General features: G+C 41.7%; 1 protein-coding gene across 2 annotated transcripts in view; it reads right to left on the bottom strand.

The window, feature by feature from the left end:
* ANO4 (anoctamin 4) overlaps nucleotides 1–23,889 on the bottom strand; it is a 322,747-nt gene that overhangs the window by 44,416 nt on the left and 254,442 nt on the right. For both annotated transcript variants that reach the window (XM_075067279.1, XM_032788584.2), the window contains 5 exons: nucleotides 21,253–21,387; nucleotides 20,043–20,139; nucleotides 19,431–19,491; nucleotides 12,799–12,881; nucleotides 8,197–8,337 (listed from right to left, as the gene is read on the bottom strand). In XM_075067279.1, coding sequence (XP_074923380.1) covers nucleotides 8,197–8,337; nucleotides 12,799–12,881; nucleotides 19,431–19,491; nucleotides 20,043–20,139; nucleotides 21,253–21,387 — 517 coding nt within the window. The remainder of the gene's footprint in view (nucleotides 1–8,196; nucleotides 8,338–12,798; nucleotides 12,882–19,430; nucleotides 19,492–20,042; nucleotides 20,140–21,252; nucleotides 21,388–23,889) is intronic.

Genomic DNA, 23,889 nt, shown 5'->3' with positions numbered 1-23,889 from the left:
CTTTATTAGAGAGCTAGAGGACGATGCCCTGTGGACAAGGGGATTCCTAGGTGGTATAGAGTGGCCTTGGAAACTTCTATACCCACCCTGTCTCTTGATCCAGGTGTGGCTATCCCTATGCCCATATAACCCCTTCCTGTTGGAATGGATGGGCAGCCAGAGTAAAACGCAGTAGTTCTGAGGCTGCTGTAATTACCCTAGGCACTAACCTGAGGCTGGACAGCTCTGGGTTTAAGGGACAGGGATGGACTTTCCAACACCTTCCCTTAGGGGGCTTGGGATTTTGGCTTTAATGTTTAAAGAAGCGTTTCGTCAGTCATAACTATTTAAGAGACAAAATCATTAGTGTGACAGTAAAACAACTGAGATAAATTATTCTAATGGTAAAAAAGTGATTAAAATAGTCTCCACTCATTTTAAAAATTTGAGCGGAAACTCTTCTATTCTGTTATCTCTAAGCCACAAAGGTTCTGATAGGCATACAAATGTCACAGTTACAAAGGATCATTTCTGGCTTAGGACTCTCAGTGTTAAATTCAGGATTTGTAAGTTTCTTTCAGGGAAGATTGTAACCACATAACTAATATGAAGAAATGTGACACATATTCACAGATTCAGGAATTTAATAATACGAGCCATTTTAAAACTGTTTTGGCTTCTTCAACAATAACCCTGTAGGGTTGGATCAGTCACCAATTACTCAAGTATGGCAAGGGTTTAAACACTGAATTCCATAATCAGAGTATTAGGAATAGGATTTAAATATCTGATTTCCCCATTTTATTCACCAACATACAGGTGTTTTTTTGTTTTTTTTTAAAGATAGAAACTAGCAGTCAAGTTTCATGCTACTCCTCTTCTTTATACCTTGTCAGTTTCATTATTAGGAGCAATAAGACTATAAGAATGGCCAGACTAGGTCAGAGGAATGGTTCGTCTAGCCCAGTACCCTGTCTTTGGACAATGGCCAATGCCAGATGCTTCAAAGGGAAGGCACAGAACAAGGCAATTATTGAATGGGCCATTCCCTGTCATCCAGTCCCAGTTCAGGCCTTCACAACATCCCCTGGCAAAGAGTTCCACATGTTAACTGTTTTCTGTGAAGAAGTGCTTCTTTTTGTTTGTTTTAAACCTGCTGCCTATTAATTTCATCAGGTGAATCCCAGGTTCTTGAGTTATATGAAGTGGTAAATAACACATTCACTTTCTCCACATCATTCATGATTTTATAGTTTTCTATTACATTCCCCGTTAATCATCTCTTTTCCAACCTGAACAGTCCCAGTCTTTTTAATCTCGCCTCATATGGAAACTGTTCTATACCCTTAATTCTTTTTGTTGCTCTTCTCTGTACCTTTTCCAATTCTAATATCTTTTTGGAGACATGATGACCAGAATTGCACACAGTATCCAAGGTGTGGATTTATATTTATCATGGATTTATATAGTGGCATTATGATATTTTCTGTCTTATTATCTATCCCTTTCTTAATGGTTCCTAACATTTGGTTAGCTTTTTTGACTGCTGCTGCAGATTGATTGGATATTTTCAGAGAATTTTCCATAATGACTCCATGATCTCCAACTAAATTAGACCCCCTCCTTTTGTATGTATAGTTGGGATTATGTTTTCCAGTATGAACTAGTTTGCATTTATCAGCATTGAATTTCATCTGCCATTTTGTTGCCCAATCACCCAAGCTTTGTGAGATCCCTTTGTAACTCTTCGCAATCTACTTTGGACTTACTTATCTTGAGTAATTTTGTATCATCTGCAAACTTTGCCATCTCACTGTTTATCTTCTTTTTCAGATCATTTATGAATATGTGGAACAGCACTGGTTCCAATATAGATCCCTGGGGGACCCTGCTATTTACCTCTCCATTCTGAAAACTAACCATTTATTCCTTCCCTCTCTTATATCCCATGACTGCTTACCAGCATCTGGTATGGGACCTTGTCCAAGGTTTTCTGAAAGTCCAAGTACACTATATCCACTAGATTATCCTTGTCCATATGTTTGCAGACCCCCTCAAAGATTTCTAATAGGTTGGTGAGGCATGATTTACCTTTACAAAAGCAGTGTTGGCTCTTCAACATATCATGTTTATCTATGTGTCTGATAATGCTGTTCTTTACTATAGTTTTCACCAACTTGCCAGTCATCTGGTACAGAAGCTGATTTAAGTGTTAGGTTACATACCAATTAGTAGTTCTGAAATTTCGTATTTGAGTTCCCTCTGAATTCTTGGCTGAATGCCATCTGGCCCTGATGACTTGTTACTGTTTATCAATTTGTTCCAAAACCACCTATATCGATGCCTCAATCTGGACTGCTTCTCAGATTTGTCACCTAAAAAGAATGGCTCAGGTTTGGGAATCTCCCTCATATCCTTTGCAGTGAAGACTGATCAAAAAAGTCATATAGCTTCTCTGCAATGGCCTCGTCTTCCTTGAGTGTTGTTTTAGCACCGCAAATCATCCAATGATCCCACTGACTGGCAAACTTCCTGCTTCTGATGCAAAACTAATATGGAAATCTAGGTTGGCACAACTAAATGCTACAGCATATCTGAAAGATTTTCACGTCATCCAATATATATATATGTGTATATATATAAAAATCACCTAAATATTCCCACCCAGCCTCAATCCCTTCCCTTAAATTACCCAGGATATCTCACTAACACTTTACTTTGGGAAACACCATAACATTATCCATAGAGCTATTTTTGAGTCAGCACAATATTGATATTTTATTTATGGATTTTAAATTGACAGCATGAGCTTACTTTTGATGTTAAGTAGATATCACTCACTGGGAATCTAACCGGACAATATATTAAGACAAATATAAGATTGATCTTCACCAGTAGGTGGAGTGATTGGGCAAAACTCTTATTTCAATGCACTAACATTCTAAGGAGCCTGCAGTGTGTTTATCATTGACACTACTGTTGCCAACAATAGAATGCATTTGACTTTGCAGGGGTATCTCCAAAACCAAACTATATTAAGGCATCCAGATATCGAAGTAAGTAGAAATTTTCAGGGTGGCAGTTGGAAGGTGGAGCGGGCTACAGCCCCATTAGCTTTGTGGTTCAACCATTTCTCTTTATGGATGTAAATGAAGATCCAAACAGAACCTGGTGACGTTTCGGTTTACTGAAACATACAGAACTACTTTTATTTTAAGTTTTACAGAACATCCTTTTCTCTCATTTTAAGATACTGTTTTTCAAGGATATTTCATTTTTAAAAATCCATGTATTTCTAACCCAGTGGAAGCCTGTGCTATTCAAACAAAAACAACAATAAAAAGTCAATTTTGAAAATAATTCTTGGCTTGTTTCTAAGATTAACAAGGTGGGGGAAGGGAGGCTAAAATAATACAGTCCAGAATTTGTTTTGCCAAAGCCAAATAGTACTTGAATATCCAGGCTTCCAAGTTCTGACTTAAATCTAAATCTCATGATTTTTCAAGTGATCTCCGACTTTGGCAAAAGAAGTGACATCATCCCAAATGATAATTTCAAGAACTTTTCACTAAGATAAAGCACAAAGCAATCTGTTTGTTTAAAAAAGAGAAAAAGGCAATTTGGAAGATAGATAAATTCATGGTGGCTTTAGGTCGTGAGATATTTGATTAAGTGTTTAGCATTCAAAGTTAGTATTAGCTGAAGGTTTAAAAGACCTCTCATAGGTCAAAAAGGTTATATACATACTTCACCCTGTGTACAATGAATTTGCACTCATTATCAATAGTAAAGAAGGCAGGAACCAGCTGGTGACACAAACCCTAAAAAAAATTGGTCATTTTGGATGGGAATTAGTGCAACCTAGCTCAGAAAGGGGACAGCAAACAGGGTTCTTGTGTTTTGTTTTGTTTTGTTTTATGCAAGTGTTGCATTCTGAAAATAAGATCAGTTGCAGGTAGAAAGATCCTGAATCTGAAGATCATATTGTGTCTAATCTATTATGAAAAGGTGGTGACAGCTAGCCTCCACTACAAAGTCCTCGGTTAGCCTTTATAACTTTGTATTGGAAAACTGATTTAACTTAACAATTGACAGATTTATTTTGGAAGCAAGGAAGAATATTTCCTCAAAGTTTTTCTTTAAAATCACCCTCTAACTGAGTTTTAAGTTAAACGTCATTATAAAACTATCCTGATTTGAAACTTTGACTTGTGTAATTTTCTTTTTCTCCCTATAGATCAGCTTTCTTACTCTTTCAGACTTTCCAGATAATAAAAGTTACTTGAAAACCTGTATTAGCAATATCTGAAGAAAATAAGTTGTAATTAAGCAAACTTACTAATCATTTTTACTGTGGATAGCTTTGGGCCCAAACCTGCTAACACTGATATAACTAGGAGTTATGTCCCACTCATGGTTCCATTAACACTAGTGGATGTTTTGCCACAATCTTCAATGGAAGCAAAACCAGGCACTTCAAAGTATATTAAGTTAAACCACTGAGTACACTTTTAGTGTGCAATGAGAGTGTCAACAGGGGAAGTTAGTGCAGAATAGCTAATGTGTGCAGTAAATTCACACCCTAGTTTACTGTGCAATAACTTTCCCATGTAGACAATCCAACTACAAATCCAGATTAATAATGCCTATCTAACTTTATAAAGAGCTTTAAGATCTACATATGTAAAAATACTATGCAAGCGCAAGGCATTTCATTAGCCACCATATCCAAATGGGGTGACTAAGGCACAAACTGATTCAATGATTTAGCTGGGGAATTATGGCTGAGTGGGTTAGGCACAAGTTCCAAAACCAAAATACATTTGTACCCCCATATAACACGACTCAATATAACACGAATTCAGATATAAAGCGGTAAAGCAGTGCTCCGGGGGTGGGGGCTGCACACGCCAGTAGATCAAAGCAAGTTCGCTATAACATGGTTTCACCTATAACGCGGTAAGATTTTTTGGCTCTCGAGGACAGTGTTATATCAAGGTAGAGATGTACTTGGGTTCTAACCTTGGACCTGACATTTAATTTGCTACACTTGCTTTAGCACTTTTCACCAGTGTAAATTTGTAAATCTAAGTAAGTAAGTAAGTAAATAAATAAATAGATAGATACTTTGGAGAGAGACTCTCTTAACTCTACAGTTCAGGAAAACATCGTTAATAAGGAAGGCCCTTACCCACATGCTTAACTTTAAGCATATGCTTAAGTGCTTTCTTAACTAAGAGTCCAAATGTTGAATGTTAAGTCTAATTAACTATGAGAACTTGTTCTGAAATTTTGAACCATTTAAATACTTTTCCAGATTAAAAGACTTTATAATGGTTCACTTTGGGTATTTGTATGAATGTTTATTTATGTTCCTCTATCAGCTTAAAGTTATCCAACTACATCACAAAATTGAAAACATACATAGAACTCACTTATTAGCCTGAGGCAGGCTTCCTGTTTTGTCTTGTGTTTTTTTTAACCAATTTACATACAGTGTTTAGCTATCACAGTGATAATCATTTATAAAATGCTGAAAGTTTGAGTTTGACATTGGAGCATAATATAAGCAGTTTTCAAGGGTGGGAATCGTAAAAGGTTTAAGACATTGCCTTTGTTAGAAAAGTAGAGGTGATTTTCTGCTATTGAAGCCGATGGAGAAAATAAAAAGTCAATGTACAATGCATTCTACACAGTTCCTGGATTTGGCGAATATCAGAATACCTAGTGCTTACAAAGGACTTTTTCCCACTGAACTTAAAGCACTTTATAAAGTAAGCACCATTACGTCCATTTTGTAGATGGGGAAATTAGCACACAGAGAGATGAAGACTTCCTCAAGGTCACCAACAGACCACTATGTGAGAGCCAGGAACAGTCATAATTTGTAGTCAAAGTGCTTCCTATGAATACAGTTGGCCCAAATTTGGAGAAATTTGGCTTTGGCTGCATAGGTGCTGGAACTAGCTGGCTTGAAATAATAGTAACAATCCAAACACGTGGTTTCCACCTTCAGTACCCCCACTATAAAAATTGTTCCAGCACCCCTGTTTGGCTGCTGATTGAACACAATATTTTGGTGAATCCTAAATCTGATCCTTGCGATGGGTACAGGAGCATATGGCTAGGCACATGAAGATGCTTGTTGCTCTCTGCTTCCCAAGTTCCAGTCTCAGAGGGTGGGTTTGCCTAGCACCACAATTTCATGATGCCAACACCTTTTTCATGATTCCAACACCTAAAAGGTATTTGTTGAACTCAAAGATTAGGTTCAGCAAACATGAGTAGACCTGGTTCTGATTTCCATCCTAATCATTTGCCAAGCCCTAATTACATACTTTTTTACTTCCTTATGTAATGAAGTGGTGAGCATGGTATGAGCATGGGGTCTGAACAGGAGGACCAGGGACTCAGCTCTGACCTGACTGATGGTCTTGCACAAATCATTTAACTTCCCTGCTTCAATTTCCTCACCTAAAAAATAGTGACATTGATACTTACTTACCTACATTGAACAGACTAATTAGTACCTGTCATTAACTTTGAAGTTCATAAAGAAGTTAGTTTGTAAAGTCTCATATAAGTGACAGGTATAATTAATAATAATAAAAATGAATAGTTATCCTAGTGAGTACCAATCACATCATCACATTAAATAATCATCTCAGCAGAACAGGCCTTCCTAATGACATTTTTCAATAGGCAACCTTAGTAAATTCTTATACAAGCCAATTCCTTGAGGGGAAAAAAAAAACCTTGAAAAAACTTGTACTTCAGAAGGTAAATTTGAACTAGTTACTGTACTGTCACACAGGAAAACTCCCATTGACTTCAGGGATTTGAACCTCAGTTTTTACTACAACAGAACTCTCACTGAAGTCAGTGGGATGCTGCATGAATAAGGATCGAGCAAAACTTGGGTGAGGACTTTGAGATTTGCCCTGTTTTTACTTATTTATTGTAAGGCAGTAATTAAATCATTGTGAATGAGTCCACATTTTCATTCTAAGCCAGTTCCCTGCATGTGTCCCTGGCTATAGGCTTGCTGGATACCACACAGATTCTGATCCCAGTTCTACCAGCGTAAATCCATAGTAACTCTACTGAATTCAGTGGAGCTACTCCAGATTAACAATGCTGATTAGCATGAATTAAAACAAATCCTCTTATGTTTTTAACACATGGGTATTTTTTACTGAAAGATTTTGTTTGTATGTCAATTGATGAATTCCCTTTTATTTTATGAATAGCATTTATGATTGTAACCTTCATTGTGGTTTAGAACCTCGATGTTGTGGCAGAAACAGTGTGTGTCTGGGAAACTGCAACACGACCACCAAGGGGCCTCAGCACTGAATAATTCTATCCTGGTTGTTATTGGCAGAGCCATTGATTTTTAACAACTCTCTGCCAGCATGGAAAATCCCAGCAGAAGAACAGAAACAGAAAAAGGCACTAGAAATTGCTTTTGAAAGTGAAATGCTCTTTAGAAAGGGGAATCGTTCCAATACGAGAATGAGAAGACACATACATTTGGAGAAGGGGGAACAGAGGCCTTCCCCTATGGACATTGACAAAAAACCAAAGGGCTATCGAAAGTGATGAAAATTCAGGGGTGAGGGGTGGGGGGAGAGGAGTTGTGTTCAGGTGTTTGTTGTTTTGCCTAGATCTGTACTCTCCTCTGCTAAGAGTAAAGTGCATATTTAAGAAGTTCCTTTGCAAAGCTGGTGTTTCTGGCTTTATCTGCTATGTATCCCTAAAGAGTAAAAACTGGAGTGCTCATGGAGGTGCAATTCGAGGCGGTGAAAGTGGGGCATGCATAAGTTGCTGCTGAGGGACCACACTAGTTTCAGGGCTAAGGGCAGTTGGATGTGGAGTCCCACATCCCCAGGAAAGGGACCAGACAGGGAGTCTGAGAAACCAAAAGTAGAAAGTGTCTTGACTCTGTCCAGACCCAGCTGGCTAGAAGCACATGGGATCCAAAGGTTGTGTTCAGTATAGCAGACTGGTAACCATCCACAAGGGGAGTGAGTGGTGGGGGGCCTCAACCCTGGCTGTAACAGACAGTACAATCTTTAAACCAGAGTATAAACTATAATTCCCCCTCTGTATTCAGACTAACCAAATGATTTGTTTTCCAAAATTTCTACTCTGTCTGCCATTTTTAAACTAAACTTTTCCTTCTTGTAACTGGAAAGGAAATTAGCATTCTCAAACCATAAAAAATATTCCAGATGCAGAAACAATAAGTCTGCTGCATTTATCTGCAAATGCTTGATAAGGCTCTGGTTTTCCAGATATGGGATTCATCCGTTCTTTCTTGGAGTACTTTGCTTCAAACTGGGGGCGTATTTCTTCCTAAAAAAGAAATGAGCAATTTTTATGTACAATACGGTTAAGCAAGGTCAAATTTCAGATCACTTTTTTCATAAAATTATTTCTAGTAATACATCAGTGAAGTGCCAGACACTTAAATCAGGAAATCAGTTGGGAAATCAGCAGCTCTTAATGAGGAAAACAGATCAATGTAAGAAAAGGGCATCTAAATTCACAGAATTACATCCATAAAATTTAACAAACCCCCCAGTTAGTTACTATCATAAACAAGAGTGTTTGAAAATGTATATCTGTAAACAATATTGTTTCAAAGATGACACCAGGAAAATTTCTAGGATTTTGATAGTAGACGGTAGCAATTCAACAAAGTAGGAATAAAATTGCACTTAATCCTTTTTCCAAGCTCACTTGTCAATAAAACTGCTTGCTAGATGCTTGTGTACCCTCCTAGTTTTAGCAAGAGGTGCCTCACCGTGAAAAAGTATCTTGCTCCTCATTATTACTGATTTATCTCTGAATGTGGGGAAAGTTAGATATAGGGCAGTATTTAAATCTGTTCCTATTAGCAGAATTTCTTCACCCCTTACTCAGGCAACACTCTCTTTGGCCCTCATTTTCAGCTTGTAGTGAGGCGGCCTGGCTCCCAGCCACCCCAGAGAAGGACGAGTCCCTCCGGATGCCAAAGTGGGCGGAACTACTGGAGCATGCGCCCCCCCCCCCAGAGGTCAAGGCGCAGGACAGGAAATATAAAAGCCCAACCCCAGGGCTCAGAAGCTGCCTGGCCGCTGGACAGGCCGGACGCTGGTGCCCTAGCTCCCGTTGAGGAGACTCCTGCTGCCTGTGACCGCCTCGAGGACTGGCCATACCTGCTGAGGTTGACACCAACCAGATGCGGAGAAGCCAGTAAGCCTACCGGGGAGAAGGGACCCAGAGGAGCTATCCAGCTTACCGCTCGCGGAGTACCCCAAGGAGCCCATAGTGCTTGATGAAGCGGAAGATGCTGACCAGACGCAGGTACTGCTAGAGGGGGAGGTCGGAAGTAGCCCAGAGGCAGCTGACTCTAGTCTGGCCGTGGCATACCCAGAGCTGATGTCAATGTGTTGTGGCCAGGATCCCCACTGACACAGCAGCAGGTTGCCTGCCGCTGTCAGGGCCCCAGGCTAGGACGCAGAGGAGTGGGCGGGCCTGCGTCCCCCCTGCCATCCAAACTCATGGGTGGCAGACTCCCCCTCGCCCCGACACTCAGGATCAGGAGCCTGGGCTTTGCTCTTGAACTGCTTGTTTGCTGTCCCTCCCTGACCCAGGGCCTGGGCTTAGTACTGACCTCTGTGCTCAGCCCCTGCCTGAGGGCCTGAGCCCTGAACTGTTTGTTTGCTGCCCGCCCTGACCCAGGCCCTGGGCTTGTTACTGAACTATTTGCTCAGCCCCTGCTGGAGGGCCTGAGCCCTTGACTGTTTCCTGCCCCACCAGGCTAATTCGTCGACTCACCAGACTTGTGTAGTGAGGCAGCCTGGCTCCCAGTCGCCCCAGAGAGGGGCAACCCCAACAGCACACACCTGCATAGCTGCATTGAGTGGCTCCTGCCAGCCCCTTTGCTCTTGCTCTCCCAGCTCTGCCCCCTCTTGTGGATAAGGAATTCCAATAGGATGCGGCTATTCCCCTGTAGTCTGACAGCATCACTCCTTTAAGTGACAGTGGAGGACAGGCACAGCAAAACAAAAGAAAACACAAACCAGCTCTCCAGGTCGTCTCTGTCCTGGGAGAGAATTAGGGCAGGTCTGTTCTTGCAATGGTGCAGCTGTGCCACCTTGCTATGCCAATGGGAGAGCTTCTCCTGTTGGCGTAGTTAATCCACCTCCACAAGAGGTGGTAGCTATGATGACAGGAGAAACCCTCCTGCTGACACCAACAGCACCATTTGAGGCCACTCTCACTATGACTCACCTTTCACTAGTGACTGACTTCTAGCAGATCCAGGACCTAACTATCCTCTAGACCAGTGGTTCCCAAACTTGTTCCGCCGCTTGTGCAGGGAAAGCCCCTGTCGGGCTGGGCTGGTTTGTTGACCTGCTATGTCCGCAGGTTCGGCCAATCGTGGCTGCCAGTGGCCGCGATTTGCTGCTCCAGGCCAATGGGAGCTGCTGGAAGTGGCGCGGGCCAAGGGACATACTGGACACCACTTCCAGCAGCTCCCATTGGCCTGGAGCAACGAACTGTGGTCACCGAGAGCAGCGATTGGCCAAATCTGCAGAGGCAGCAGGTAAACAAACTGGCCCAGCCCGCTAGGGGCTTTCCCTGAACAAGCGGTGGCTCAAGTTTGGGAACCACTGCTTTAGACCAGTGGTGGGCAACCTGCAGCCCGCAGGCTGCATGCAGCCCATCAGATTATCTGATTGCATGCTGCGAGACGTTTTGTTGACATTGACTGTCCTCAGGCATGGCCCCCACCGCAGCTCCTATTAGACGAGAATGGCAAACTGCAGCCACTGGGAGCTGCAGGGGGTAGTGCCTGCAGATGGTCAATGTCGGCAAAATGTCTGACGGCCCGTGATCAGGTTACCCTGATAGGCCGCAGGTTGTGCACCACTGCTCTAGACACATTGATAACAGTCCCAAAGCAATCCTGGGATTGATCTGACAGCATGTGTGGACTGCCAGCGAAGTTCCCTGCTGATTAGGCATCTGTTTTAAGTTCTTTAGCAGCCCCTTTATACTCTGGGATTCCACAGGGGCTCTCCACTTGGCCGAAAGCAGCCATTTGTTTTCCTTTGTATTTTTCACTTATTTCCTTCACCACCAGTGTTAAAGAAAACCCATCTTGTCAGCAAATAAGCAAATGTAACATCATGTGGCCTCTTCCCAAAGAGACAATTTCTGTCCCTAGGCTGAGAAGTCTGGTTCTGTGCTGGGAAAATCTACAGTGACCCTGGGGAAGGAATTCTTTCCCACAGGCAGCAGAATAGCAGTCAAGCCACTGTAAACATTAAAAGAACAGGAGTACTTGTGGCACCTTAGAGACTAACAAATTTATTTCAGCATAAGCTTTTGTGGGCTATAGCTCACTTCTTCAGATGCATAGAATGGAACACACAGACATGAGTGTAATGAGCCAGCCATTCCCAGGCGAGCTGAACTCAAATTAATATGCAAATTAGATACAATTAACTTAGGTTTAAACAGAGACTGGGAATGGTTGGGTCATTACACTAATTGATTCTATTTCTCTATGTTAAGTTCTCCTCACACCTTCTACGGGTCATCTCAATTATCACTTCAAAGGTTTTTTTTCTCCTGCTGATGATTGGACTCTTCCAGTTGGTATGCATACTTTCACCTTTTCATGTTCTCTGTATGTATAAATATCTCCTGTCTGTGTGTTCCATTCTATGCATCCGATGAAGTGAGCTGTAGCTCATGAAAGCTTATGCTGAAATAAATTTGTTAGTCTCTAAGGTGCCACAAGTACTCCTGTTCTTTTTGCAGATACAGACTAACACGGCTGCTACTCTGAAACTTGTGACCATTAATGCAGCCTGATGACTATTGTAGCTCTCCCACAATGGCAATGAACCCCTTGCGGTGGAAAGGAACATAGCTCCGCCTGCCATTCTCTGACTCTGCCCACAAAAGAATCCTACATGCCTAGGCGCAAAGAAACCCAGAGCAGCAATGCTCCAGGCCATGCAGGGGTTCCAAATTCACCTTGCAGGTTCCTAGCATCCTGCCCTTCTCCTGAATAGTGACCCCCTCTAGTTCCATTGCCATCAAAGCCCTGCATGCCTGTGTGGCAGCCACAGCAGAAGAGAGGTTGTGGCTATTTTTCACCATCCCAGCCTCCTCTCATAGTGGATTTTCCTCCACTGGGCATTGGGTGAATTTAGCTGCTTCACTGCAACCCTTTTGGGCAATAATACAATGAGCAGCCAGACTTCTGGGAGCTGTGAAAACCTTTTGAGGTTCCCCATCAGTATTCTTAGCAGCTATCCAAAGCAACACCTTAGGAAACTCATCTGGATGTTGATGTATAGTTATTCAAGGGCAAGCAGGCAGGTCAACCTTTCGCATTTTTTTTAAATCTGAATTTCTATGGACTAACAAGTCATTGCTTTAAAAAAAATTAAATCATGCTGAAAGATTCTTTTAGTGTGATTGTTGCTAGTTCTACCACAATGGAGGCCAGATCCTTTTCGAATCTACATTGGCATAAACCCAGAGAATGCTCCCAAACTTCAGTGAAGTTAGTTTGTATTTACATTGGTGAAAAATGAGAGCACAATTTGGCCCGCAGCAAGTTTCTTCACAGCTCGACGTGAAGCATCTTGGGAGAAAATGCTTGTCCTTGCATAAAGATCAATTACAAGATTTATTTTCTAGCTTCTGATGTGAAAGAGAAATTGATAATAAAACTAAAGGAAAAATTGGTTGCTGATTTTAACCAGAATCTTTTATATGCAAGATTAAAATAGCAAATTATCTACAAACCTCTTCTTCTTCCCAGTCTATCAAGTCCCAGTCATAAGCAATTACTGCTCGTCGTCTTTTCCAAAACTCCAGGAAAACGGTTGCTGGAGCAAATAGAAAAAAAAAATTGCAAGATCATTTTCAAATGAAGAAAATATGTTAACTACTAGCATTATTGCTGAATGAAGCTGTTATATTATTTTCATTTGTTTGCATAAATGGACTTGTTTGAACAGCAAATCTTTCTGATGATCAAAACTGCATTGCTTTCTACTTTGGCTTGTGTCAGACATGGTTGAAGCTTTGGTGATTTCATTTAGTGCTAACTGAATACATTTAATTTGCAATCAAATGAGCTACAGATTGAAAAGTATGGAATGGTTCCTGTGAGTCATCTTAGATCAATTTAGATAGACCAATGACAAAGACAAAGGTTTCTTGGGAACAGCGTAGATGAAAAAGGTAGCTTGCTTTATCAGAAGACTATTTAAAATAGTCAGGAATCAGTATCTAGAGGAAGCAAAGAAGCTTCTAATCAGATTCCGGTGCACATGCAAATCAATACAGAGCTGCTGCGGAAACTGGAACTGGTGCCTTGCCTTTCTAATCCAAGGCGTTGCCTTTAAAATACAGGAGCAGATGTTTCTGGCATTGATAATGGAGTTAATTTTTTTCATATGAAGCCCAGTTACATAACTCACTGGAGTATAGCATAAGTACAGCACTCACTGCACTACAGTATTCAGAAAAGTGGTTGTGCTTGCCACTGTGTTTTATATTGGCAGGAAAGATAAGGAAGTATTTAGTCAATTGATTAAAAATCCATGTCTTGGAGAATTAAACTGGCACTGTTCATAAACATTATTTATTTACACATAAGCCACTGAAATCCATGGGACTCGTTCACTGACTTCAGTGGGCTTTGGATCTGGCCCTTAGTGGTTATGAGAGGTGCTAGACTGGTAGCCCTGGAAATGGAAAACCTCTGTTTATTCACAGACCAGGGCAGGGATGCTCCCAGCAGTGACTATACAAGCCTCCCAGACAACAGCCTGACAATCTGCCTCAAGTCTTGTGCTAGAGGGATCCCCTTAGTGTGCCTGAATGCAGTTCATTCTCCATGCTGATTCAGTCCTTAGTCTGCCTACCGCCAACAAGAATGCCAATTATTATGGTGGTTTTTGGTGATGCACACAGGTGACAGTTTTGTTCCCTAGTAATTGCATTCAGAGCATCAACTCATTTCACATAGATTAAAAATCAGCCCTCAGAAAGTAATGGCTTTTAGTTACAACCACGTCAGCTTGGATCTCTCTTTTCCCCCCTCCCACTTCTCTACATTTTCAGGCTCAGGCCTGGTCTACACTACGCTGTTAAACCGATTTTAACAGCGTTAATTGATTTAACGCTCGACCCGTCCACACTACACTGCTCTTTATATCGATTTAAAGGGCTCTTTAAATCGATTTCTGTACTCCTACAAAACGAGAGGAGTAATGCTAAATCGATATTACTAATCGAATAGTGTTATGTGGACGGAAATCGACATTATTGGCCTCATTATTTTACAGTAGCTACCAGTGCACTGCTCCAGAAATCGATGCTAGCCTCGGACCATGGATGCACACACCGAATTAATGTGCCTAGTGTGGACGCACAAATCGACTTTATAATATCTGTTTTATAAAATCGTTTAGCTAATTCAAATTATCCTGTAGTGTAGACGTAGCTCAGTGCACAAGTACAGTGAGAATGACTACTGCCCTCACATCTCCTTCCCACAAGGGCTCACTGTATTAGAAATCTTGTGAGATTTTCAGTCCAATTTCTGAACTTTTGAGCTAATCAAGATGAATCAAATGTTTTCCCCTCTATTTTAAAGTATACAGTGGGGAAAAAACCCACATGGGTATCTCTGCCTATGGCTCTTGAAGTTTCTTTCTGTACTATTTTTCATTTTTTCAGTATTACCACTATGATCTCCAATATTCTTTCCTTTTATGTTTACACTTTCTTTTTCTACGGAGTCAGTAGCCCTTCTTTCCACCATTGATATTATCATATGCTGTTGATAGCTCATCTCACTGCACTTCTGTAATACTGAGAGCTTCTAAAGTATCAAATTTGAAACCCCCCCGCTTCCTTCTAGTCAGACCATCTCTAATATCTTGGTCATGTATTCAGCATTCATTTCTGAACAGACAGTATAACATCATTCTAGAGAGACAAGGTGGGTGAGTATTATCTTTTATTGGACAATATCTGTTGGTGAGACAAGCTTTCAAGGTTACACAGAGCTTCTACAGACCTGCAGAAGAGCTCTGTGTAAGCTCAACAGCTTGTCTCTCTCACCAACAGAAGTTGGTTCAATAAAAGATATCCATTGTCTTTCTAATATTGTGAAATCACCACAGGTATGACTACACTGCATATAACATTATCCTTCTTACTTGTAGTACTTTGTTAGGATATTTCAAAATGTACATTATCCCATATGTGCAAACAACATTCTTGGAAAGCTCTGAAGTTCAGAATTTACAGACATACAACAATCATAGATTATTAGGACTGGAAGGGACCTCAGAAGAAATCTAGTCCAACCCCCTGCTCAAAGCAGGACCAATGCCAAATGGCCCTCCAGAATTGAACTCATGACCGTAGGTTACAAACCAATGCTCAAACCACTGAGCTATCCTTCCCCTCTCCTTTCATCTGGCTGGTCTACACTACAGGTTTAATCGATTTAAAAAGCGTTAAATCATTTAACGCTGTACCCATCCACCCTACAATGCTCTTATATCGATATAAAGAGCACTTTATATCGATTTCTGTACTCCTCCATGAGAGAGAGTAGCATTAAATCGATATAAACAATACAGATTAGGGTAGTGTGGACAGAAATCGACGTTATTGGCCTCCGGCGGTATCCCACAGTGCACCACTGACCGTCCTGGACAGCAATCTGAACTTGGATCAGTGGGCAGGTAAAGAAAAGCCCCGCAAACTTTTGAATTACATTTCCTGTTTGCCAGCGCGTGGAGCTCTGATCAGCACGGGTGGCGATGCAGTCCCAAATCCAAAAAGAGCTCCAGCATGGACGTACGGGAGATACTGGATCTGATCGCTGTATGGGGAGACAAATCTGTTCATCAAAGCTCCGTTACAGAACATGAAATGCCAAAGCGTTCGAAAAAAATCTCCAAGCTACAAGTGCTGCTGACAAGCGTAACGGAAGCCAGAGACTCAAATGGACACTCATGGAGGGAGGGGGTACTGAGGACTCCAGCTATCCCACAGTCCACAGCAGTCTCTGAAAAGTATTTGCATTTGGCTGAGCTCCCAATGTCTGTAGGTTAAACACAGTGTTCTGCGTGGTTTTGGGAATAGTTCCTCATTTCTTCCCCCCACCACGTGAAAGAAAAGGGGAAGAAATCATTTCTTGACTTCTTTCAATGTCACCCTATGTGTACTGAATGCTGCTGGTAGAGGCAATGCTGCAGCAGTGAAGAGCAGTATTCACTCCTCTCCCTCTCTGGTGGCCGATGGTGCAGTAGGACTGGTAACTGTCCTCATGAACCCCTGAGTGCTCCAATGCTTTTTAACTGAATATGGGGCGCCTAGGTAAAACAGGAATGATTCCTGGTCACTTCCCAAGTAGATAGGACAGAACGGCTAGTAACGTTTCATCATAGCAACTGGGGGCTGAGCTTCAATCAGCCCCTCCTTTTCCTGTGAAAAAAAAGGATTCTGTACTGCCTGGACTGTCATAGCAGCAGCATGCTGGGCTCCTCTCCCCCGCACCGCTTATTGTCCTGCCTGGACTGTCATACGCGGGGAGGCTGCCTCCCCTCATTTTATCTCACTAACAAGTCTTTGTTCTTATTCCTGCATTCTTTAAACTTCATGACACAAATGGGGGGGGACACTGCCACGGTAGCCCAGGAAGGTTGGGGGAGGAGGGAGGCATGGGTGGGGTTGTTGCAGGGGCCACCCCCTGTGAATACTTACACGGAGCAGCTGTGCTCTCTGATACACTAGTCCTCTAGTACACTTGCCCCTTATTCTAGGCAGGACTGACTCTATTTTTAGAAAACATAAGGAGGGATGAACTCGGGGAGTCATTCCCAATTTTGCTTTGCGCCCCCGGCCGATCTCACAGGGGCACTCATGATAGCAGTGGACAGTACAGAGGGGGAGAGATAACCGTCATCTCATTGCCAGTTTACTCCGGCAGTAGACGCGTACAGAACGACTGGTAACCACCTCTGCTATCATGCAAAAGCAAATGAATGCTGCTGTGTAGCGCTGAGTATCGCCTCTGTCCGCGGCATCCAGTACACATACGGTGCCGGAAAAAAAAGAAGCTGAACGGGCTCCATGGTTGCCGTGCTATGGCGTCTGCCAGGGCAATCCAGGGAAAAATGGCGCGAAAGGATTGTCAGCTGTTGTTTTCCCGGAGGAAGGAATGACTGACGACATTTACCCAGAACCACCCGCGACAATGATTCCAAGGGGCGGGGGAGACTGCGGGAACTATGGGATAGCTACGGAATAGCTACCCACAATGCAACGCTTCAGAAATCGATGCTAGCCTTGGACCATGGACGCACAACGCTGAATTACTGTGCCTTATGTGGCTGCGTGAAATCGAATTTATAATATCAGTTTTATGAAACCGATTTTAGCTAATTCGATATTATCCCGTAGTGTAGACATGGCCTCTGTCTTGAGATTCAACCTAACAGCAACCTTCTACGAAACACCCCCCTCGACAGGACTTCCTTGAGCACTTTCTGTCTAACTTGTGACCTTTTATAGTTGTGAGGCTGGCTTCCTCTAGTGGTTAATGACCTATTGTTCATCTCTCTTTTCTTACTCTATTTTAGAGCATTGATGAATACTCTCATTCCTTCTAACCTTCTTGAATACACTACATATTCGTGGATTTATGTTAAAGAACCTCCTCAGATTCTGCCCCCTTTGAGAGCAGAAGGAGGAGAATGTTTTATGTTCTGAGGAGTATATTGGCATTTCTTATTGGTAATAAAAATACTAAATACTTCCACTAGTTTCTGTTCTTTAAACTTTGCATTTCAGCAACTGTTCCAGTGTTAATTCCTTTATCAGAGAAACCATGCTTCTGTGTAGTCAAGAAGGAATTATAATTAGGACTCTTCTAGTGTCTCTTAGCCTCCTGAAAAAACTGTGGAGAAAGGAAGAAGTCAGCATATAAATTAAAGTCATTCAGTTGCTTCTCTGGCGAAGCATTCATAATGACTGCCTCTGGATAATACCGCCGGTTGAAGAATGACACAACTTTGGTGTTGAGCTTCAAACAAAGCTTGACAACAAAATCATTGTAATATTCTCCTCCTCCATGTCAAATAAGCAACTGCTGTAATGTTACATGACCCTAAAAGAACTTGTTTATTGCTTAATTTATTGACAAACATTAATTTTTATCAAAAGTCTGTACAAAGCGTGAACATGTCTGTGTGTATGTGTGTGTGTGTGTGTGAGTATGTGAAGTAGAGGACGGAGGTTTCTCATAACTTGATCCTTAGCTAACAACTATTGTATCTTTAGCAAGAACTAGTCTAGGCAAAAGAAAATTAGTGACATTCCTCCCTAGAGTCTGTACTAATGTTTCCACTAAGCACAATACATCTTTTGGCATAAGGGATGACATTTAGGTCTTTTCCTCTAAAATAACAAAACCTGAAAAGGTAGGGCTTGGCTTTCACAATGCTAAGTACTCATTACTGCAAGTGAAGTCAGTGGGAACTGCAGATGTTCTACATCTTTGAAAATCAAGCCCAGATGCTTGATAGGAAAAAGTATTTGTCCATTTCTGAGATTTGGTAAGCCTGGGCGAGAATATCCTCCTCAGAAAAATTCTGTGTCTCTGAGGGTATGTCTACACTTCAAGCTAGGGATGTAATTCCCAGCTTGAGGAGACCTACTCATTCTAGCTCTAATAGATCTAGTGCACTAAAAATAAAGAATAGCCACTGCAGTACAAGCAACAGGAGGGGCTAGCCACCTATCTGCGTGCCTAGCAAGGGGTGGCCCATGTATTTAATAGGATCATTCATATACTTCAAGAAAGCATCCCAGATCTCTGAGAATTTTTCTTGGATACAGGGGCACTGGAACAATTTGTATAATGGGGGTGCTGAGAGCCTTGAACCAAATTGTAAATCCTGTGTATAACAGAAACCACTTCAAGTCAGGGGGGCGCTGCAGCACCTCCCAAGCTTCTAGTTCCAGCACTTATGCTTGGATATAACCTTTCCCCAGAAAAGACAAGGCCTGAGGAATGACGGAATAAAGTCTCTAGAACTTAACTCAATATCAATACATTTTAAAACTCTAGTTTTTCAACCAGGACATAAATGTCCACCTGGATACTACTTATTTGATCCATTTTTAAAATTAAAATGTCCAGAAACTGAACATTAAAAATATAAATTCTTACCCTTTCCCTCTACATTTTCACTGAACCAGAAAAGACTTGCTTGGGAAGAGTCAAGCCAATACTCTGCATTTCAGCATCTGAAACTAGGCATGCTGGAGTTTAAAGGGTCCTATCTCACACCATACGTTTAAAGGAAAATGTATTAAATATTACACAAATCCAGAGAAAGACTTACCCCACACTGCCATGAAAACAGCAAAAAAGACAGTAGCTCCATTGTCAAAAAGGTGAGTTACCTGTGTATGAGACCAATAACCTGATGAATTCATTATCTGTAGGTTCTATTCACAATGTATTCTGTTTTGTTAAAAGATAAAGATAAAAATGGGTGGTGCTCATGAGAGCCGCTAGACTGGCTGTCCTAAAGACCAACATCCTCTCTGTGGGCCTTATTCTGAATGGTGTTCAGCATGGGAGTTACAGATGCTCAGCACCTCTTGGGACCAAGGCCCATATCAGCTGAACAGTTATCTCTTGTATAGACTTATAACTTCTGGGGCAGTTCATCCTTTCAGCCCAAGGTAATTTGTTTTGAGAAGCTATGCATGCAAGATGGTTCATAAGTGCTGTTCCAAGTGCTAGGACATAATTTTTGTGACTGTTGAATATATCAAGTGCAATTGCATAATATGTGTAAATAAATTCTAAAGATCAAATTCAGTCATAGTATAGGGGGTTCATTGAAGTGAAGGGACTGAATTTGATCTGTCACTTGAAATTTTTTTTATTTAACCAACAAAATACGGAGAAAGAATAAACATTTTCTATTTGGATAGTTTAAATGTACCTTGGCATAAACACAGCTGTCTGACAACCTCACGAAGGGACAGTATTTATCACATATTGGACACATTATAATATCTGTAGCTTGACAGACTTCTTTACTGGAAAAAGAGAGAAGATAATGGCTGATACTTTCATACACAACTATCATTCTGAAAATGGACCAATATATTTCTCTAAAATCACAGATGGTGAATTAAATTTCTCTTATCATACATTTCTAGTGCTTTCTGTTAGTGATGTCAGTATGTGCTTGCTGTCTACAACACTTTGAGATATGTACACTATGACTGTGGTGGGGGGAGGGATAGCTCAGTTGTTTGAGCATTGGCCTGCTAAACTCAGAGTTGTGAGTTCAATCCTTGAGGGGGCCATTTGGGGATTGGTCCTGCTTTGAGCAGGGGGTTGGATTAGATGACCTCCTGAGGTCCCTTCCAACCCTGATAATCTATGATTCATATATGAATAATGCCTTTCTCAAGAAAACACATGCACTTTGAAATCTTTAGATGGCATGTTCTTTTGTTTTTTTTTCAAAAAAAAGAGCAAAATCAAAAAGGATTAGAAAACATGTAGAGAATAGTCCTGAAGTGGCTGGCAGGATAGACAGGATGAGTTATTAGCACTTTACCATTTCTAAATTGTTCCTGAGCCAAGAGAGGTCTCTGACAGAAAGAGAGAGGAATATAGTGATTATGGATTAAAGGGGATTTCGTTAATTTCAAGGGACTCTTTCAGGCATTGCATCAGGCTGTGAAGCAGTGTGGAGGTACAATACCTCCAGAGGAGCTCCAAGTGGCACAATGCCTGAAGAGTGCCATCTGGAGCTTTGGGAAGCACACTCTCCTTGGAGAGTGACATTTCCTCTCCCCTCTTCTCGCCATTCAGAAAGCCATGGCTCCACCCTCTCCCCGTCACTGTGAGACGCTAGTTTGCACAGCACCCCTAGCTTTACATAGTCCATGCACTCAGGGGACCACATGATATCCAGCCCACATGCCAGAGCGCAAGACAAGAGAGACTTGATGCATGTTCTCCACTACCTTGTGAAAGCCAGGCACAATCTTGCCCTATGTGTTTACGTTGTTTTTGTTAAAGACTTGATACCATATGGTGAATTTTAAAATAAGAAATTAAATAGAACCAAATTATACACAACAACCCCAAACATGTACAAATACGGGTAACTTCACGAATAAAAGTGCTCACTTTACCTGACTTGGCAGTGGTTCAGTGTTGTGACTCCATACAAAAAGACAAACAATCCAATGAAGGCAGCTGGGAAGAGCATTCCTGTGTACCAGCCTAACCAGGCAAAGTACAAGCCAATTTTCTCACCAAAATACCGTCTGTTTAAAACACAACAGAGTAAAGTTACCTGCCAGTTTCTGTAGGTTTTATGTAGCATTGTTAGCTAACAGAAAAGGAAGATTTAAGTCATATTTGAGGGGAGATATTGGGACTAAGATTTTCTAAAACAGGAGCCTAAATCCATACTTAGCCGCACCTGCATGTTCTTCAAAAATGCTGCACAGTCAACAACTCCCATCGAGGGCAGCAGTGCTGGATGCTGAACATTTCTGAAAATTTGGTAATTGGTTCTGTACGTCCAGGAAACAAAAGGCGAAATGCTGCTCTCCGTTATACAGCGGACCCTCCGCAGGCAAGCCGCCGAAGGCAGCCTGCCTGCCGTGTTTGGGGTGGCAAAATGCCTAGAGCCGCCCCTGCTTCTTTGTCCTAGGTTTGAACTCCCTGCTAATCGGCCACCATTCATGTATGCTTCCCCTAAGCACTTCAGGAATCTACTGGAGAGGTCACTTACTGGCACAAAAAGCACACGACTTGAAATCCAGTGACTGGGACATACCTTGGTGCTGTGAATGGAATACACTTCAAATGGGGAAAACAACAAGTCTGACAAATAGACTAATCACACACACACATGCACACATGGAGTCCATTGTAGTACAGAGTTCCAACGACCATAATGGGTGGTAAGAAGGAATTAAGGAGGACTAGATGCAGTTCTGCCCTTTATACCTGCACACAGTGGTGCATGGCAGCAGTGGAGCTTGAACCGGCCAATGGGTACCTCTGAGGGAAAAAGTTCCCAACGGCCATGTGCTGAGTGCACTGACAGCAAGAGTGGAATGCATATGTGCAATCACCCAAAGAAGAATTGATGAATCAGAGAGCATTCTTCTACCTTGCTTTCTTATTTCTGTTTGGAACTTCTCTTACCAGAGTCTTTAGAAAATTTATTTCACAATTCCAACATGGACTGAAAGCGTACTGCACCCTGATCATGACGTCCGATGCTTTATAAATCAATCAATAATAACGATAATGAAAAGTTTAAAAGATCATTCTCCAGATTCATTTTAACGAATGAGGAAATATTACCATCCTATGCTTCAGAAACTTTAGGGTCAAATCACAGCTGGGCGTCAGGTCAGTTTAAATATGTTTTACATCAGCACAACCTGTTATGCTAATATTGAAGCATCTGACTGCCAGGGTCAAAGAGTGAAACCAACCATGTTGTTGCCTTTAGACTACCTGAAAAAATTCTTGATCAGCCTTTTACATAAGGAAGAAAACACCCATGTTGTTTCTGGGGTGAGAGCCAGTGGAGGAAAGAGAAAGAAAGTGAACAATACTTGGCCTGCAATGAACGAAATCATCAATTTTAAAATGCATGTCAAAGAGTTTCCAGTTTGAGCAATCCATCTGTCTGAATTAAGATGATATTTTGTATTTTTAAAGCAATGTGAAGATTGATCTACACTGATTATCATCATTCAAACTCAGCTTCACTAGACCAAAGGCCAAATGTTGTCATATTGCTTTTATTCCTCTGTCATTCAACAGTCCACAATTCTTGTGACTAAAGAGACGGAAATATGGCAGTCCCCGTCAGTTCTGACAAGAGTAGCAAGTCTCGCTGTACAAAGACACACTGACATCAGTTTCAGATGCCTGACTCAACTGCATGAGTGAACCCCATGGCCTAATTTTTGGCTGACAATCTGTCTGCTCCACTGAGAAAGAAAATTTACATTTTATGAGATTATTTGCATCAGCACCTATTTTTACCGATGTATATAATTCAAAGTAGTGAAGCAAAGTATTAAAGACAGTCTTCTGTGGTGAATGAGGCAGTTATGTGTAGTATTTTTATGTTCCTTAAGTTATGTGTTCGATATTAATTTGCTTGCTACCAGGAGTTAGGTCACAGGAGACTGTTAAGGAAGAAACCAACAGAAAATGAAACAATGACAAAGATGAGACTCACTGGAGAACAATTGGGAAGCTATTCATTAGAGATATCCCCTGCCTACAGCTGGTCCGCTGTAGTGTATTCTTCCCAGGCCAAAACCAAGGATCAAACGGGCTCCTAAACCTTAAGGATGCTGGCCACAGGAAAGAGGAGAGGGTGAGTGAGTTTTCAGCACACTGAGTCTGGCACCCCAAACTGACTGAGACACAGTACACCACAAGGAGTGCAGCAAGGAGGCTGTCACTCCCAACCCAGAGATGGGAATATGCTGGACCTACCTGAGCGATGGATAGATTAAGGTTAGGTAGGAAATATGCATACAGGATTCTTTGTTGTGATAACCTCTTTTTCTAAAGTCTGTGTTTCCTATTGCAATTAAGTACTAACTTTGTTGTGAAGAAGCTGCTTTTGAGCCACATTAATCAGTCACCAGTTCCCTGAGAAAAAGGGGATGACAGGTGCCAAACTCAGCTGAGCCTGTTGGGTTAACATGGTTGGTAAAAGGGGTGGGGGGTGGGGGTTGCAGCCCAGAGATCCAGGCTGAGAGCGATTCAACTGCATGGGAGTTCCA

Source organism: Chelonoidis abingdonii, chromosome 1 (assembly GCF_003597395.2).
Source record: "Chelonoidis abingdonii isolate Lonesome George chromosome 1, CheloAbing_2.0, whole genome shotgun sequence".
NCBI lineage: Eukaryota > Metazoa > Chordata > Testudines > Testudinidae > Chelonoidis > Chelonoidis abingdonii.
The sequence above is the reverse complement of the archived record's forward strand: the minus strand, read 5'-3'. Positions and strand labels throughout refer to the sequence as shown.